At 43.1% G+C, this 19,352-nt stretch overlaps 1 protein-coding gene across 7 annotated transcripts in view; it reads left to right on the plus strand.

Annotated features, from left to right (window-relative positions):
• Positions 1-19,352, plus strand: part of ZnT49B (Zinc transporter 49B) — a 97,367-nt gene that overhangs the window by 26,011 nt on the left and 52,004 nt on the right. For 6 of the 7 annotated variants that reach the window (XR_011042509.1, XR_011042507.1, XR_011042508.1 and 3 more), the window contains exons 8-12: positions 9,719-9,856; positions 11,832-11,964; positions 16,697-16,907; positions 18,301-18,493; positions 18,949-19,062. Coding sequence is in view for 2 of the 7 variants with exons in the window: in XM_068366734.1 (XP_068222835.1) it covers positions 9,719-9,856; positions 11,832-11,964; positions 16,697-16,907; positions 18,301-18,493; positions 18,949-19,062 (789 nt within the window). In the remaining 5 variants the exon portion in view is untranslated. The remainder of the gene's footprint in view (positions 1-9,718; positions 9,857-11,831; positions 11,965-16,696; positions 16,908-18,300; positions 18,494-18,948; positions 19,063-19,352) is intronic. The other variant, XR_011042510.1, reaches the window with a different exon arrangement.

The raw sequence follows: 19,352 nt of genomic DNA on the forward strand, positions 1-19,352 counted from the left end.
ACTACATTTTTGTGTACCTTGTTGTCAATAAGCTCTGGATTTTTAATTATTTTATTTCAGCTTTCTTCTATTTGAGCATATTTCTTTAATTTTGCATTCATTTACAGGCATTCCACTGTAGTCTTGTCTTTCTTTTCCCCTAAGTTTGTTAGTAACATACAGTACAGTAACTGATTTTCGGCAGTTAATTGAAGGGATGAGTGTACCATCCTTTCACTCTACTATTAGCCATTACATTTAATTTAGTACTTTACTCAAGCTTTTTCCATTGCTACTGGGGTCATGAAATTTAGCTTTGTTTGTGATGCCTATTATTGGAACCTTAGTTTTATATACTGTACTTTATTGTAGTTCAATTATATATCATTGAGACTAGAATAACAATATGAACTTTTTTGTTTTTATTGTTTTTTATAATCATACAAAATGTTAAACATCTGTTTGTTCCGTAACCGAAATACAAACCACGCTATTTACAAAGGGTATTACTTTTAGCGTAGCTGAAATGGCGAGCCATTAGAATTTAACGAGGGTGTATTACCCCCGCGCTAGTTAGCGGGGGGGGTAGGGGAGTGGTAGCTAGCTACCCCTCCTCCCCCTCACACACAGGTGAATACTCACTTTCACTTTTGGCTCGGACTGTGACAGACGTCTCTGTCTTGGTCCTCGCTTGGCAGCCATTGTCTGTTTTGTCTTTACTTAATCGCTTACTTTTCTTTTACTCAATATATATGTAAACATGTTTTCATGTTTGTATATATATTTGAGTATAGAAATAAGTAAGTTTCCTTTTCAGATGTGTGTGTGTAGTGTACGATATCTACGTGGAGGCCTCGGCAGTTAGGCCACCACGGCCTAATTTTATGGGTTGCGATCGAGTTTGACTTCGGTCTTTCTCTCTCTCTCTCTCTTGAGGTCGTTCACCCTTTTACTATGTTTTACTACGCCCTTGTAGCTTCCTTCCCGTGTGGGTGGGGTTGCTACGCCGTACATTTTGTCTCAATTAGTTTATGAATCTAATTGTAGTTGTTAATTTTTCAGCTTGTAGAACGATTCCTTTCGGGGTTTTCGTTTTTTTCTTTAGTGTTCATTCATTTTTAAATTACATAATTACATAGTTACATAATTATAATTGTTATAATTCTGTTTTGGTTACAGCTCTCCTTCCGCGAGTGTAAGTGGTTGTGAGGGCACGTGCCTATTGTGTAATTCTTGTTCCTTTTCCTCGGGATTCCTCTTCGGAGCCTTCCCGGGGGAATGAATGTGTACTAATATTATTTGTTTTATTTTTTTACAGTTACCGATCTAGTTCGTTTCTGTAATATAGCAACGGTGTGAGCTGTCTGGTTGAGTCCTGGGGATTCGGCTGTTGCTGCCTCCCCCTTGTATTGTCGTCAGGGGCGTGTCTCCTACTGGTAGTACTCCCGTGTCGACGGACAGCTCTCCAGTTCATTTTAGAACAGTCAGGAGGCTTGCCTCCTTGGGCGGATAACTTTCCTTCCGAGGGAAGTTTTTTTTCCTGTCCAGGCTTGAGCTTTTCCTCTTTTGGGGGGTTCTTCTCTTGCCTTTTTTTCGTGCGACTATGCTCTTGGTGCTGAGCGGTCGCACCTGCAGTTTCGCTCAAGGGGCTGGGCAACTGCAGGATCTCCTCTTCGGAGGATTGCCCCTTTTAGGTCACTGGCTGACCAGTCTCTTCCACGAAGTGTTTCTCTTTCGTTCGCGAGAGAGTACACTCATAGAGACTCCTCTTCGGAGGTTTCTTCTGTTGCTGTTGCTGTTGGCCTCCCTCGCCGTAAGGCCCTCCGTCCGCCTCGTCGTAAGGGCCTCTCATCTCCCTATAAGGGTGCTTGAGGCGCCTTTTTGAATCTCCGTTTGCAGCCTACAACTTCTTTTTCTCGATCTTCCGTCTTGGTGCAGATGGACAGCAGTCTAATCTCGTCTTCCGACGGGCAACGGTCTTCCCGACGGACAACGGTCTTCCCGACGGACAGCGGTCTTCCGACGGACATCAGTCTCCCGGCGGACAACGATCCCTTCGGGGCAAAGGGTTGCCCCCACGGGGGTTCTTCCCTTGCGTGTCAGGGTTTCCCTGCGCGCCCTTCTGTTCGTCAGCGCTCTCCTGTTCGTCAGCGCTTTCAAGATGATCTTCCCTGCAGTTCCTGTTACGTGCCCTGTGCGCCCACGTTCGCCCTCGCGATCTAGAACTTAGGTTCAGGTCGGGGTCAAGGACTCTTCTTCTTTGCGCGGGCTTCCACGCGTAGCCTTCTGCTCGTCAGCGATCATCAGCTCGTCAGCGATCATCAGCTCGTCAGCGATCGTCAGCTCGTCAGCGATCATCAGCTCGTCAGCGATCATCAGCTCGCCAGCGATCTCCGGATCGCCCACGTGTGTTACAGCTGGCACGCCAACGTTCTCCAACACTTCTGAAGGAACATGGTTCGCCAGCTACTAGCTCAACTGCGGATGCTGATCGCCATCGCGCGACCCTCAACTGCAGATGCTGATCGCCATCGCGCGACCCTCAACTGCGGATGCTGATCGCCATCGCGCGACCCTCAACTGCGGATGCTGATCGCCATCGCGCGACCCTCAACTGCGGATGCTGATCGCCATCGCGCGACCCTCAACTGCGGATGCTGATCGCCATCGCGCGACCCTCAACTGCGGATGCTGATCGCCATCGCGCGACCCTCAACTGCGGATGCTGATCGCCATCGCGCGACCCTCAACTGCGGATGCTGATCGCCATCGCACAACCCTGAACGATTGCCCGCTTCGCATGCTGCTCCTCATCGCACAACCCTGAACGATCGCCCTCTTGCGGATGCTGATCACCATCGCACCCTTTCACGCGATCATTCACCTGCGCATACTGCTCGCCATCGCACAACCCTGAACGATTGCCCGCTTCGCATGCTGCTCCTCATCGCACAACCCTGAACGATCGCCCTCTTGCGGATGCTGATCACCATCGCACCCTTTCACGCGATCATTCACCTGCGCATGCTGCTCGCCATCGCACAACCCTGAACGATTGCCCGCTTCGCATGCTGCTCCTCATCGCACAACCCTGAACGATCGCCCTCTTGCGGATGCTGATCACCATCGCACCCTTTCACGCGATCATTCACCTGCGCATGCTGCTCGCCATCGCACAACCCTGAACGATTGCCCGCTTCGCATGCTGCTCCTCATCGCACAACCCTGAACGATCGCCCTCTTGCGGATGCTGATCACCATCGCACTCTATCACGCGATCATTCACCTACACATGCTGCTCGCCATCGCTTACCGCCAGCGATCTTCTTCACCTACGCGGCAGCACGATCCCTCGCCGTCACGCCCATTCGCCTGCGCGCCCGCGCGATCGCTCGCCTGCGCGCCCGCGCGATCGCTCGCCCGCGCGATCGCTCGCCTGCGCGCCCGCGCGATCGCTCGCCTGCGCGCCCTCGCGACCGCTCGCCTGCGCGCCCTCACGACCGCTCGCCTGCGCGCCCGCGCGACCACTCGCCTGTGCGCCCGCGCGACCATTCACCTTTGCGCGACCGTTCGCCCTCGCGCGACCATAGTTCGCGGCGAATTCCACAGCCGGTGGTAGCAGCAGGGACGCGTGCTCCTAGGCGGCACTCGGGATCACCTCCATCCAAGCACAGGTTGGTAGTGCAGGACGAAGACAGGTCAGTACAGCATTCTTCCCACCTTCTTTTCAGGCAGGAACCGTCGTGTCCTCTCCAAAGGATCGCCCGATCCCTTTCACCTTAGCGAGGATTTCGGACTCTGTGTCCTTGGAGCAGCAGACATGGTTTGATCCGCTGGCACGGGCGTTAATGAGGTTTATGAAACCAGCACTCACCGGCCAGGGTAACAAACCAGCGGCTGTCTCTCCTACGCTGAAGAGAAAGAGAGGAGTGGACTTCGTGGTGACTTCCCCCAGGGCGAAGTTGGTTCCCAAGAGGTCGGTCTCGAGGGTCCCCTCTCCTGCACGAGTACTCTCTCCTTCTCCCGCCCTGGAAGGATTTTTGGCGGGGGGGGCTTTCCGTTGAAGATTTCTCCATCGGACAAGGGGTGACTGCTTACCTCTTCCTCTGGGAGCTTACCAGGTTCTTTCCCTCCTCGGTTACGGCCCGAGGTTTGGTTCAAGGAAGCTACAGGAAGATCAAGGGTACTTTCCTCCTCTCGAGCTCAGGCACCTTGGCCTTTCGTCGTTAAGTATCTACTTGCGGACAAGCTCGATGTTGTACCATCTGGACGCACTGACTGAAGGCTTCCTTCGGGTGTCTCATCTGTGGAGGTCAACGACCTCAGACACCCTTCCATCCTTGAGAAGAGTTTTGTCTTTGCCCAAGGACAGAGACTTAAACATCTGCTGTGCGGAGTAAATCGACTTCCGGTTTCACTCCTCCAAGGCGCTTTCTTCCAGACTCTGCAGGGCTCCAGCTCCCTTTTCTTTCAACCACGTCGGCCTAAGTTATCGGCTACGACAACTGGGACAAGGTGTCCAATTGCAGTTTCCTCCTGTCAGGAACAGATGGCACGGGAGACTCCCCCGGGGGGGCATAGTCCTAAAAGGAGTTCACGAACTCTAGGATTGCAGGTTTTTTCGCTGGGAGGATGCTTAAGGTTACTCATCCGAATGACAGCTTCCCGATGCCCATTCCCGCACAATCTCTGTGAGTAGCCAAGGATATCGCGCCTGCCGTCTCTGTCAGCGAATTCAGTGTCTCTGAACCTCTATGCCATAGCATCAGCAGAGTTGCCCGGTTGGGCAGAATGATCCATACCTTAGGCGAAGGTCTTCCTTAGGATCATCGACGGCTTCACCCCCGGCCCCCTCAGTCGATCCTTTCTTGTAAGGAAGGATCTGAGAGGGGACGTCCATAGTCGACCTCTCAGCCCTGATCAAGTTTGTCGAACAAACTTCGGCCAGCGTAGACCAGCAGAATCGATCAGACTGGTAACGAGGCGACAGGACTCCTTTAACCCTGGATCGGAAGGACGGGTACTTTCAGTTTCCATTCCATCCATCTTCCAGGGTGCTCGTCGAATTCAGCCTAAACTGCAAGTATTCCTGCTTATGATGCAGTGTGGCTATCCCGCCGTGGCATAGCAGGTTTGTTTCCCCAGAGAACTCTCCCTGCCTTCCTCTTGGCCGCTCAGGTGCAGACTTCCGCCTCCTCTGCTGTTTGGAGGGCTGGTCAACTCCGGTAGGCTCGGGTTTCGACCTGATTCAGCGCCGGGAAAAGCTTCCGAATGCTGACCATGAGTGTGGGCTCATGGTATTTTGCTTGGAGCCTTCTCTTCCTCTGCCTCAACATCTGGAGTATCTGGCCATGATATTGAGTCAACCGCCTTACCACGTTGGAAACCCCGCTTCTCGTCCGTCCAGCGAGGTTAAGCAACGTCGGTACTTGGATGGGTGACCACCTGGGGACGCCAGATTCTGTTACCACATCCTCCGAGCCTTCCTTTCGGTTCACCGTGGCAAGACTGAGGAGAGTCGCAGTACCTGTTCTCAGTCAAGCAGAGTTTTCAGCCCTACCTTGGAACGTTTCCTAGTTCTTCTTTCCTCATTGACCCGTTTATAGTCCGAACGGTCGCCTCAGGATAAGTTCCATGTGGGGCGATCCAAGTTCCGGTGGCTTCAGGCAATGTTTAACCGGACTCCCTGGCCCTATGGGACCAGCGGAACTATTAAACCTGCAATGGGTGTTGACCTATGGAGCCTCTTGATGGTAGTGGATATTCTCGTCCTTTCCCCACATTCTTGATGCGGTTCTCGGACTCGTCAAAGGAAAGGGGGGGGGGGGGCATGTTCCGGTCCAGGCCTATGGTCAAGACCTGAAGGATACCTCTCCATCATTCAGGCAGGCTTAAGGGCCTTAGTCTGGCCCCTCTTCAGATCCTACCGCTCCTGCCAAGTCGCCCCGTTGCGTGTCGACTTCATGCTAACCAGCAGGGGACGCATTTTCACACCTTCACATCTTGCAGTAGAGATATCGGGATGATTGAGATTCTCTCAATTCCACCATCGGCTCTCTCATTCCAGGCAGGGGAATGTTTCTCTCAGACTATCCGAGCAGAGCCTCATAGAGAGAGTGTACCTAGGGGTCTTTGACCTTGGGTAACCAGCAAGTGCTGGTCTGGGGGACCTGATCGCGACAGCTTGGGACCTCAAGCTTCCGCTAGTTTTCCCCCCAGTCTCAGACCCCGAGACTCTGGCAAGATGCATTCCGGTGATGGTGGGACAACTTCGACGCCTGCGTCTTCCCTCCTTTTTGTCTGCGGACAATGGGTCTCAACAAAACCAGGTTGTCTGTCAACCTTTCAATGGGAGAGCTCCACTGGGACTATGTGCAGAACGGTTTCTGGACCCTCTGCTTCCCCTGACGGAACTCCCGGGAGAGCTTCTCCCACGGCGCAGACTACTCAAGCAACCACACTGCGACATCTCTCCCGAACCGGGGCGTCGCTTCGGCTTCATGCCTGGAGACACTACGCTTCCTCCTCTAGAAGAGACAACCCGCTACAGTCGCGGTACGGAGGTCGCGTCATCTGCGATAGTCATCCACAGGGGTCTCCCAGGCAAAGTGAAGAGTCTAAGGTGGTTGGTGCCGTGGGAGATATACTTCTTCCCGTGAGGCCTCTTCTCCAGCAATAACGGTCTTATTGCCTTTCGGCGGGAGGAAACTCCTTTCCGCTCTTGGCAATGAAGCCTGTCGCTCAGCCTTTCCCTGACCTTCAGGCTTAAAGGAATAACTTTTTCCTGCCCGCTGGATCTATCCTCGCTCATGCGAAGCTACGATCGTCCCTGCCCTAGTCGGAGGAAGACCTCCAACTTGGAGCATGGCTCGGACTTTTAGTCCTTTAAGAGATCTTCTCAAGACCCTTTTACGACAGGCCTCGGATTGTATTCCGCCCTGGGTCTTCTGCTCACTCTGGCCACGGCCAGTGTGTGAGCAATCTTCTTGGTCTCTTACTACTCCCCCCCTTTCTAAGGAAGAGGGGAAGGCAACATTCAGGCTCGCTCCTGAGTTGTTGGCTAGACTCAGAATCTGAGGGTCCCGACCCTTCGGTCCGATTCATTCAAGATTTTGAGTCTCCATTCTGTGTCTGATGTCCCAAGACCTTCTCTTTCTTGCCAGTACAGGAATTGAGAGGTTAGCGCTGGGAACAGCTGCAGTTTGGCCTCAGTTGCAGCCGATTTGGGAACACAAGGAGGACATGGGGGGAGAGTCACCAGTATACCTCTTCAGCCCGGACTCAAGGACATTCATCTCGACCTGTCTTCAGACCCTCCCCCGTCACGTCGCCCTACAGCACGATGTTGGATACATCGCAACGTCCCTCGCCTTCGAGTAATACTACTCTGTGACGCAGGTGCTACAAGCTGGAGTCTGGAAGCGTCTGATGACCTTCGCAGCCCGCTTCCTGCAGGGCGTGACCCACAGGAGTCTCGATACGTTTTCTATCGCTCTGTGGTGGCTACACAACAGCTGGTCTAACCTCAGGCTCCTTTTTGGACAGGTAGCAGAAGGTTGAGGGCATTGTTATCAGGTTTTAGTCTGCATGAACGAAAGAAGTATGTCTGGCCCTTACTTCTTTCTTCATCATCCCCTCTACGGGGAAGCAGCATCCTGGTCTCTGCATAGCTGACCTCGAACCTCTGCAGGTAAACCATGCTTCCTTGTGTTCCGAGTATTGAGTCAATACTGTCGCGTCCCCCATACCCTGACGAGGTGGTATTGGGAACGTCTTAACCCAGAGTTCCTTCTGGAACTCCAGGTCAACTGCCTAAGACGGGTCACACTTCTTCCTTCACACACAAGCTTACGTAGGCCACATGGTTCCTTGCGGTGCAAGGAACTTGTGAGGTGCAGGGACTCCTTTTCTCGAGTGCGACTCACTCGGATTCTGAGTCCCCGGGTAAAGCCAAAGCCAGTATGGCTGGGGACTTTCCACCCTTCCTAAGGGATAAGTCACCCTTTGTAAATAGCGTGGTTTGTATTTCGGTTACGGAACAAATGACAAATTCGAAGATAATTTGTATTTTTCCTAACCATACAAACCTTAGCTATTTACACATATTTGCCCGCCAGCCCTGTCCCCCAAGACAAGTCCTACCTCTAAGTGAAAGTGAGTATTCACCTGTGTGTGAGGGGGAGGAGGGGTAGCTAGCTACCACTCCCCTACCCCCCCCGCTAACTAGCGCGGGGGTAATACACCCTCGTTAAATTCTAATGGCTCGCCATTTCAGCTACGCTAAAAGTAATACCCTTTGTAAATAGCTAAGGTTTGTATGGTTAGGAAAAATACAAATTATCTTCGAATTTGTCATTTTTTTTTTTAGTAAAACTATGTTTGCATGCTTGAGAAACTACCTGTAATTTGAGTATTATTAAAGTACATTATATTGTAGTTGACTGTATATGCAAACTTCTCCATCTTGGTTACTTTTTGTTTGCTCCTTTTTTTGACCTTTTGACTGTTTAAGAGTTGATGGTTGGGAGTTATCCTTCAAGATTTTCCATGAGCATGTCTTTTCCTATGGAAGAAATTCTAGTCTAATCATGTCCTGCCATTCAACTCCCAATATCCCTCTAAGGGCTTTGTTCTCAAATCTACAAAATCTGTTGGATATTGTTTCATTGTTATACCACAACTCATGTATATTTAGTAACACCGACTTTACTAAACTGATGTATAGCCTTATTTCTATATTTAATTAAAGGCAATTTGATTTCCAAATTTTACTTAACCTTGCCATTGTCAGATTTGCTTTTTTTCAATCTTTCATTAAATTCCAATTCTAAAGACCCTGTATTAGAAATCATACATACATACATTAGAAATCATAGTTCCTTAATATTTAAATGATTCTACCTCAATCCCTTCTCCTTCTAATGATATTTCATCTTCCATTGCATATTCCATTCTCATCATCTGCCTTTCTTCTATTTATCATGAGCCCAATCTCGTGTGATATTTCATGCATTCTGGTAAGCAATCATTGCAAATCCTGCGGTGTTCTGCTAATAAGGACATCATCATCATCATACTCTAGGTCAGCTAATTTCCTACTACCAATCCAGTCCAATCCTTCTCCACCATCCCCAATTGTTCACTGCATTACAAAATCCATGAGGAGGATAAAGAACATAGGTGACAACACAATAACTAGCTTTATTTGCTTTTAGAATGTAGCTAGCAAGAATCAATTTATTACTGCATTCATGTAAGAAGAAGAATTTTCATAGATATCTTAGTGTACTTTATTGGACTTTAATTGATGCTCTTATATCCTACCTACTTATAACCCTTTTACCCCCAAAGAACGTACTGGTACGTTCACAAAAGCCATCCCTTTACCCCCATGGACGTACCGGTACGTCCTTGCAAAAAAATGCTATAAATTTTTTTTTTTTCATATTTTTGATAATTTTTTCAGAAAATTCAGGCATTTTCCAAGAGAATGAGACCAAACTGACCTCTCTATGACAAAAATTAAGGCTGTTAGAGCAATTTAAAAAAATATACTGCAAAATGTGCTGGGAAAAAAATAACCCCCTGGAGGTTAAGGGTTGGAAATTTCCAAATAGCCTGGGGGTAAAAGGGTTAAGCCATATGGTGACAAAACCTGTCATCATTCAGCTTTTAGAATTAAGTTATAATTTAACCACAAATGATGATTTTAATTATGACACATGATTTTTTTTCTCAGCAAGCTGATCTCATTCATCCGTATGGTTATACCACCATGAGGTATGTGTCGTCGCTGATATCAGGAGCCATGATATTTTGTGTTGGTGCTGGTCTCTCTTTCCAACATGGCATATCGGCGCTTTTGGAACCATCTGGGGTATGTCAAAAGATATTTCATTGGATATGACAGTGCAAAGTTGTGTATGGTTTGTGATACCAGACTTAACTCTTTGGGCCCCAATCCAAATGATTTGACACTCAAATCCCAAGCCCTTTTTATGGGTATTTTTTATTATTGATCATAGCACAACATGTATATAAGATAGAAATTAGCAACCTTTATCATCATATAACTGATTAAATTTCTTCCAGTTATATAGAATGTTACTTATTGTGTAAAATTTTCATATACATAAATAATAAGACAAAAAAAAAAATATGGTATTACTGGACATGAATTGTGTCATATGGTATTGACGGGAGAAGAAATAGTGGATGTTAATTGTCCAATGACACTTAAAGGGTTAATGATATCTATAGTAGATAAATCATTGGATATACTTATTTTGCTTGACTGGATACAAGTTCGTCTTCTATATGTACTGGCAAGCGGTACATGCTGAGCTGCGCGTGCTAACTCCGTTGATTATTATTTTTTAGATAATTAAGTTTTTATTTGCAGTGAAAATAAGTGTCATTTTTTAAGAAAATGGACATTTCCTATAGGAAACACCTGCTTTTTCCATCCGTAACTATAATAAAACCGAGATTGTATTGATGCACTAGTAAATTCATAGTTATTGGTTTCAAATCTGACAAATATTTGATAGAATAGAAACTACCGTATTATATTACTTGAAATACAATTAGGTATCTTAGTAAACAGAAGATCAGAAAATTTGTGATTCCATATAAGACCTATAGGGATTAGTCACAGCTGAATGAAGGTGGTCTTTGTGTTCTTATTAAAGTTACAACAGGTCTTCAGGGTCTGGAGATTATTTATTTTTTATGGCAATCAAATGCAGTTATCATTGTTATAACTGTAGTAGACTTCAAAGGGATGTTTATTATTCAGAGTATCTCGTTTAATTTTGTAGAAAAAGTATTCAATATTTTGTAGCAGTAGGTATAAAAAACTTGTAGGTGATAGCTATGCCATGAGCTCGCACTGTAGTAGACTTCAAAGGCATGTTCAATATCCAGGGTATTTCATGTAATCTTATTAGCAAAAGGTACTGAGATAGTCGTATTCAGAATTCAGTATCTTGAAGCAGTAGGTATAAAAAAATTTAGGAAATATCCATACCATGAGCTTGCACAATAGGGTGACAATATATGTAGGTTAACTTATTGATGCCTTTGGTGGATTGATTAAAAGTGCCTTTTTGGATTTCATTTGCTTGCTTAACATAACTTCTGATCACTGGAAATGATATATCAGCTATGGTTCTTTTTCAAGTTAAGCAATAGTTCCAGTCATTCAAAATAAGTGCAGAAGAATTCTTTGGTTATTTTCTACCTTGACACTTACTAGCACATTAGTTTGGCAGGAATATCCTTCTACTCCAGTGCTTTCACAGCCAGCCAGCCTTTATACATACAGCAAGATTTTAGATTTGCATATAATACAAGGGGGAGAAATGAATTCACCCAGTGGGTAATTACTCGCTTGTTCACTGTTTTACCGAGGAAAGGGCCTGTCACGGCCCTCCCCTTTGATGAAGGGATTATCTAAATGGAAGACAGCCTGTGAATAGTGGTTTTCACACGCCCTTGTTGTATACACGACACCCACAAGGTGATCGCGCGAGGGTAGTAACCTCTGCATTCCATGCTTTTCTCTTTCTCTAGTATATTTGGAAGATTTATATTAGAAAAGTGTAAAGAAGGACCCTTTTCACCGTGCGTCACAGGTCTCTCCCCAGAAATAGATTTTTAATACGTCAAAATCCCTTTTATGAAAGTTGAAAATTGATAAATATATAGCTTTTACTTGAATTGAACTTGCTCATTTGCATTTTTTCCTTCATAACCTGGGCCTTCTGTCCAAGTTTTTTATTTTTCCAAGAATCTTTAATTGACATAGCTGACATTTCTTGGGAGATTTAAATTTTATTTATTTTACTTAGCAGGTAATGCCACTCTATTGGGCGTTCTACATCCTAGGGGGCTCACTGATAACCGAAGGTGGAACCCTCCTGATGGCTGCTCATTCCATAAGAAAAGGAGCAATTGCACAACAAATGACCTTCACGGAATATGGTACGTACAGATTTGGATTTTTGAGGGGTGTAATTTTTATGATGATGATTGTCTGGTACAGTGTATCGTTTTCATGAATCTCTCTTTCGAATGGAAAAAAGATATTACTGTATACTGCAAGTACCAACTTGAGGACCTCAATAGAAATTAATAATTTTCTTTCGCCGCCATTTCCCACCACCTACCTGTCGTATACTAATAGGATATTGATGACAGGATCCAAGGTGAAAACCGACAATGATTCAAATTTATTGTGTCATATCTCTTAACTAGATGATCTCGCATTTTACAATATAATTTTTGGAATATGGATTTTATGGTTTCTTTCAGTATATTTTACATTTCAATGCAACTCATCAATATCTCCCGTTCATTTTACATTTGTTACCGTAATATAGACGATTACAAAATGAATGGGTTATATTTGAACAAAGCCAATCCTCTTTCTTTTTGTGTTCCTATGATTGTTTCTGTAACCCTTCATTGCTCTCAGTGTCTAGACTTTATTTGAAGAGGATTGTATAGCCTAAATGCTATGCACTGAAAACTTTGTAAGTAGGTCTGGCAAATTTGACCAAAGTTTTTTTATGGTAACATCTTCAAGTGTTTTTGTTGAGTCTATGACTTTTATTGCTGATGATATAGTATCTTAGACAGTAATGATGTTTTTGTCTTTCTAATAGATTATTTAGATTTTGGTTGAATGACTTCAGCTTTTGTTTTGGTTAGTTATATCCTTTACTCCCACAATTTTTATTCGTAATTTTACAATTAATCTTTTCTATTTTAAATAATGTCTGATAAAAGTCTTGTACTACCCTAACTTCATATTTTATTGTACAGTAGATATTGTTGTTAACATCTTTTTCATCGTTGTTTCAGAGTAAAAAAATAATTTTTTTTTAATCTTCTATCTTGTTATACACAAATCTGTGGATTGTAAATTATTACAGTACATTCCTTCATATATGTACCTTTTTGTTTACATTAAGCATCTGTGTCTGTTAAACAATTGCCATTAGGAGATATGGTCCTGGCTTGCAGCATTCTTCAGGTAATGAAAATTTATCACGTTCACTCTGGCCATCTCCTGATACTGACTACAAAGTTTTCTCTCTTTTGGCCAAGAATACAACAGAGGTAATCTTTCAAAATATTCAAGTCAATTCACTCTCCATTCTTAAAGCCCATGATGTATGGGAAAAATTGCATCTTTATTAACATTTTTTGCTAATAAGCAATTTAAGGATATATATAGCTTTATGGGTTGGTGTAGGCATACAGTATTTATAGGATACTACCTGAAACTAATCAAGGTGTGTGCATGGGTCGATTGTGGTACCGGTGGGAGGAAATTGTGTAAAAGAAAGGGATCTTCAACTAGGTTCCTATGCAGAGGCACCACGATAAGTCGCCTAGCTCCATTTCCAGGGATTTCTTCTTTTCCATTTAAAGATGTAATTAGACGTCAAAGCCTTACCGGTCTTAAGCCCGGGACAGCGACGCTGGGATTCCATAAGGAAAGCACTGAAACACCAAACAACACCCGTAACACAGTAAAAGAATGTGAATGGTAAGGCACAAAGGGATGGGGAAGCACAAAGGAAACACATAACACAAAGGCGATATGTTATCTACGCCGCGACCAGATGCTTACTAACGAGTCAGACCTAGCAGCACACTCTCGTGAGCTGACCCAGGGTCGCCTCAGGGCGAGTATCCATCCACCACGGGGCGACCCAACAAGGGAAACGGAGATAGGGGGAACTGCGCAAAAGTAGTTCTAGGTAAGTACTGTTAGGAAAAATACAAATTACTTAAAATTTGTGATATTTTGGTTCTCATTGGGTTCTCGGTTTGAAGATGAATTCAGTATTGGAGGTGCTGTGACGGGTTCAATAGAGCCTGAATCTCTTGAGTCTCCCTTATGCACACGAGTCCATCATTTGCACATTTGATAGACTACCCCTAAAGTAAGGAAGATGTTTCTTTGGTATATCATGTTACTTTGGATTCCCTGTTGTTGACATAATTAGATAATAAAGTATTAGTTCGTATTATAAAGCAGGCCACATTTCAAGATCCATATTATATTTTTTACCTCATTCAAAATGATTGAGTTTAACCTTGTTTATCCAGATTGGTGAGTTAAGATTTGCAGCTTTTACAGGGCTGATAATTGACTTTCAGATTTGTATATGCTTTTATTGTTAAATAGCATTCAATTATCTTCAGTATACAGTGATTTCCAGCATTTTTAGATGTATTCAGTTGCCTTTGACTACACAGTACAGGTAGTACTAAAAGGTGGTTTGGAGCAATCCTTTAGCTCCAAGCATCATTGCTTTTACCTTACAATTTTTATCTGTTCCATTTGGTTTCTTTCCCATTATTTGACTGACATCTTGATCTTTACTTCCACTCAAAATTTCAGTGCTTTCCATGAACAAATTCTTTGATCATGCCTTACAAGATTCTTAAAGTTAAGACTTGTGCCATTAAACTATAGTATCATGTAATAATAATTATGAATATGGGATTTGCTCTTGTCACGAAGTATGTTTAGTACAGATATGTACTAATTTGATGTTTATTGTCCATGAAAATTTATCATGCTTTTAAAATATATAAGAAAATTTAATGATCTGTAGATCGTGTGATCAGCAGAAGTTGACTGGTACGCAATCTGACTGTGATTTTTATTATAAGGAAACCATTTTTTTACAACAGAAAGATTAAGATGTATTGGAACTATCATCATTGTTATCTAGGTACAGAAGGTCTTGAACTTAATTGGTTCCAAGAAGCAGTTTGTAAGTCCAATTTTGTTAAATTTAGGCCTAGTGTAGGCCTAACCTGAATCCCATACCTATGATTTCCTGCTACAAAGCCAAGAAAGAGTCGGGTTTTATATGAAATAGATATAAAGTTATTACAAATGTCATTTTACTTACTCTATTAACCCTTTTACCCACAAAGGACTTAGTGTTACATTTCACAAAACTCATCCCTTCACCCCCATGGACGTACCGGTACGTCCTTGCAAAAAACTGCTATTTAAATTGTTTTTTTTTACATATTTTTGATAATTTTTTGATAAACTTCAGGCATTTTCCAAGAGAATGAGACCAACCTGACCTCTCTATGATAAAAATTAAGACTGTTAGAGGAATTTAAAAAAAAAATATACTGCAAAATGTTCTTGAAAAAAAATAACCCCTGGGGGTTAAGGGTCGGAAATTTACAAATTTCCTCGCAAAGATAGGCTCTTGTGTTGGGAGGTGGTAGAGCAGGAGCTTGTAGCGGCTCAGACGTGCATGTGGGCTCAGACGCTGACAGTCAAAGTTGATCCTTTCATCTAGTTGTACCATCCTTGCGATCTGCGGGATACGCGTCTCCACTGATGCGGACGCATACTACACGCGAGCATCTGTCGACAAACATAGCATCCTGAAATTCTAAGCAACCTAGACGCATGTGCCAGCCGGGACATATACTGCATAAGGTCAGTCAGGTTTTTCCGCATCATGATAGACTAACAGTTGCTCCGGTGTGCCACTGACCGGACACGATACTGTTGCCTACGGGCAGCACGCTGTAGATTTACAGCAGGCGAGACATACACAGAGCGCTGTATCCACTCGACAAGGTGAACGCATACAGCATGCTAGCACCTTAAGGGGATGCAAGCACATGCGACATTTTAGTCGCATATTAGACTTTGGCTCACAGCAGTATGGACAGACTGCTGTCTTGTCTTCGCGTCGCAAGGGTCAAATGATATAATATTGTTTTATTGCAGCATTTCTTTTTCTTATCTTTGTTATTTTCAGTTTTTGTGTTTGTATTTCTGAATGTTTGTATGTTGAAGACCACCTGTATACCATTTACAGATCTGTGTCAATGGTTTGTCTTATTTTCAGATCTGTGTCAAGGGTTTGCCTGTTATTTTCAGATCTGTGTCAAGGGTTTGTCTGTTATTTTCAGATCTATGTCAAGGGTTTGCCTGTTATTTTCAGATCTGTGTCAAGGGTTTGCCTGTTATTTTCAGATCTGTGTCAAGTGTTTGTCTGTTATTTTCAGATCTGTGTCAAGGGTTTGCCTGTTATTTTCAGATCTGTGTCAAGGGTTTGTCTGTTATTTTCAGATCTGTGTCAAGGGTTTGCCTGTTATTTTCAGGTCTGTGTCAAGGGTTTGTCTGTAATTTTCAGATCTGTGTCAAGGGTTTGTCTGTAATTTTCAGATCTGTGTCAAGGCTTTGTCTGCAATTTTCAGATCTGTGTCAAGGGTTTGTCTGTTATTTTCAGATCTGTGTCAAGGGTTTGTCTGTAATTTTCAGATCTGTGTCAAGTGTTTGCGTGTTATTTTCAGATCTGTGTCAAGGGTTTGTCTGTTATTTTCAGATCTGTGTCAAGGGTTTGCTTGTTATTTTCAGATCTGTGTCAAGGGTTTGCCTGTTATTTTCAGATCTGTGTCAAGGGTTTGCTTGTTATTTTCAGATCTGTGTCAAGGGTTTGCCTGTTATTTTCAGATCTGTGTCAAGGGTTTATCTGTTATTTTCAGATCTGTGTCAAGGGTTTGTAATTTTCAGTTGGATTTGTATTTGTATCTCAAAGTGTTTATAAATCGGATGCTTGTAAGTAGAGGACCACCTTGTACATTTGCAGATCTAATTTGTCAATGGTTTGTAATATTTTTTCCAAGTCCATTATTGTTTGTTTTCTATTTCCAGTTTTGCGAGGTCAGGACCCGAGTGTGAACGTTGTTCTCCTTGAAGATCTTGCAGCCGTTTTGGGTGTGATGATAGCCATGGGCTGTATGGGGCTAACTTCAATTACTGGTTCTCATATCCCTGATGCAGTTGGTTGCTGTCTTATTGGTGGCGTTTTAGCTGGTGTGTCGGGTTTTATTATATACACTAATACAGCAGCATTAGTTGGAAGGTAAGTTGTCATTCACATTATTTGATTAACTCCACCAAGGAAGTTGGAAGGAGGTTGTTTTACCCCCTATTTGAGTGTTTGTTTGTGAACTGAACAGCTTCCTGGCCACAATTTTAATCTTAGAGTAATGTAACTTGCAGAGATTAACTGTTATGTAAAAAGCTTGAAATTATTAAATTTTGAAAGGTCAGAGTCAAAGGATGTCACGGTCAAGCAAAATGTCCAATTCACATAATCAGCTATACGTTTTGACATCATTGTCACAGAAACTTCAAAACTTGGTTCATATTTGAGTGTTTAAAAATCCATGCCAATTAATACATATAGTCAAAGGTCAAGGTCAAGAGCAAGGTCAAACTGAAGGTTTAGAAATAAGCTGCCGCAGCAGGGGTCTGCTCTCTGAGTGCCCCTCTAGTTCTTTATTAATCTGCCCTCAGTAAATAGCACTACAGTGTACTATACAGTAGTTTTTACGTTTTTATTTTTTTATGAACATGCCGCATGATTATAGTTTTTACAAAATACAAATATTCACTGTTGTATAGTTGACTCTCTCAGCAAATTTGTAAGAGAATTTGTATTGCTAAAGTAACTTGGCATCTGATACACATTTTGCTTTCAGAAGTTGAATGAAAACCCTCATCATCATCTTCACTTTTTCAGGTTCCTGCTCCATGGTAAATTCATGAAATGGGTTCACTTTATTTTTTTTAATGACTCTTGCTTGTAGGTCATCATCATCATCATCTCCTACGCTTGTTGACGCAAAGGGTCTTGGTTAGATTTCGCCATTCGTCTCTATCTTGAGCTTATAAATCCATACTTCTCCTTTCATCATCATCTACTTCCCGCTTCATAGTCCTTAACTATGTAGGCCTGTGTCTTCCAACTGCTCTAGTGCCCTGTAGAGCCCAGTTGAAAGTTTGGTGAACTCGTCTCGTGGGGAGTGTGAAAAGCATGCCCAAACCATCTCTATCTACCCCTCATCATGATCTCATCCACATATGGCACTCGAGTAATCTCTCTTACAGTTTCATTTTTAATCCTGTCTTGCCATTCAACTCCAAATATCCTTCTGAGGGCTTTGTTTGCAATTCTACTAAATCTATTGGTGATTATTTCATTGTCATACCATAACTCATGTCCTTGGAGATCATAGTTCCTAAATTCCTAAATGATTCTACCTCATTAATCCTTTTCTCTTCCAATGATATTTCATCTTCCATTGCATACTCTGTTCTCATACTCCATTCTCATAATAATGTTAGGGATACAAATACATATTTTCACTTTTAGATATTCTATCTAAAAGTATTATTGAGTATTATGTCATGTGGGTTAATAGTTATTTTTATAAAATCAACCTTCACATCTTATCGTTTTTTTATTCCAGGTCCATCCCTCAGCATCGTTTACAGAAAATCAACGATGAGCTAGAGCGGGATGTTCTAATTCGTGCCATTTACGACGTTAAAGGAATTGATATGGGCACTGGCTTGGTCCGATACAAAGCAGAGGTAGATTTTGATGGCCGGGAATTAACACGGGGTTATTTAGACAAACAGGACTTGGATTCTTTGTTAAAGGTACTGTCCCAATTTCTATATTCTTATGAGCGAGGTACTCATTCTCCGGTTTTTATGTTTATTTTATAGTCATCGTTTTACTGAGCTTATATTAAAGTACTTGACCTTGAATATAAGGTGTTAAGATGCCCTTTCTTAAATTTTATTCATAGCCAATTCCATAAGTTTCAATTTCAATGGGCCCCTGATGTTTCTCTGTTGGAAGTACAGTGTTGTACTTATTTGTTGAAATTCTCATTTCAAAGGTTATTTGTAAGTTGTGGCAGGTTTGTTGTAAACACAGTACTGTACAGTACTCTATTGTTAAAATTCTCATTCAAAAGATTATTGGTAAGGTAGGGCAGGTCTTTAACATTCCTTGACATAAGTGCATGAGTTGTTGTAGACTTTCCAAGTGATGTTTCAACGTAAAAAATATTTTTTATACTAATAAGGATTTTTTTATTACTTTACAGGAGATGCAGTCTTTGAAAACTGCTGAAGAATTAGAAGCATTTATGCTTAAACATGGAGAAAATATTGTTGATAGTCTAGGAGCAGAAGTGGATCGCATTGAGAAAATTCTTAAGGTATGGTTTCTGATTACGTAAGTGTAGACTTTGAAACCTGAGTAATAGAGAAGGTTTAATGCTGATGACTTTTTGCTTTATAAAACTTCCAAGGGACTGTAGAAGTATTTATAAGAATATCTTTCTTAATTTTAGTGTGTTCCATCAATTCACTCGAGTATCATTAAGGTACCTAGGGTGGCCGCTGAGGTAGCGCCTATAGGGGAGTTAGCATACGAAGCTTCATTTTTGGTGGATAATGGGGGAGGGTGGACTGTGGTCCCCTAGCAGTATCAACCAAACTCAGCTGA

Source organism: Palaemon carinicauda, chromosome 44 (genome assembly GCF_036898095.1).
Source record: "Palaemon carinicauda isolate YSFRI2023 chromosome 44, ASM3689809v2, whole genome shotgun sequence".
NCBI lineage: Eukaryota > Metazoa > Arthropoda > Malacostraca > Decapoda > Palaemonidae > Palaemon > Palaemon carinicauda.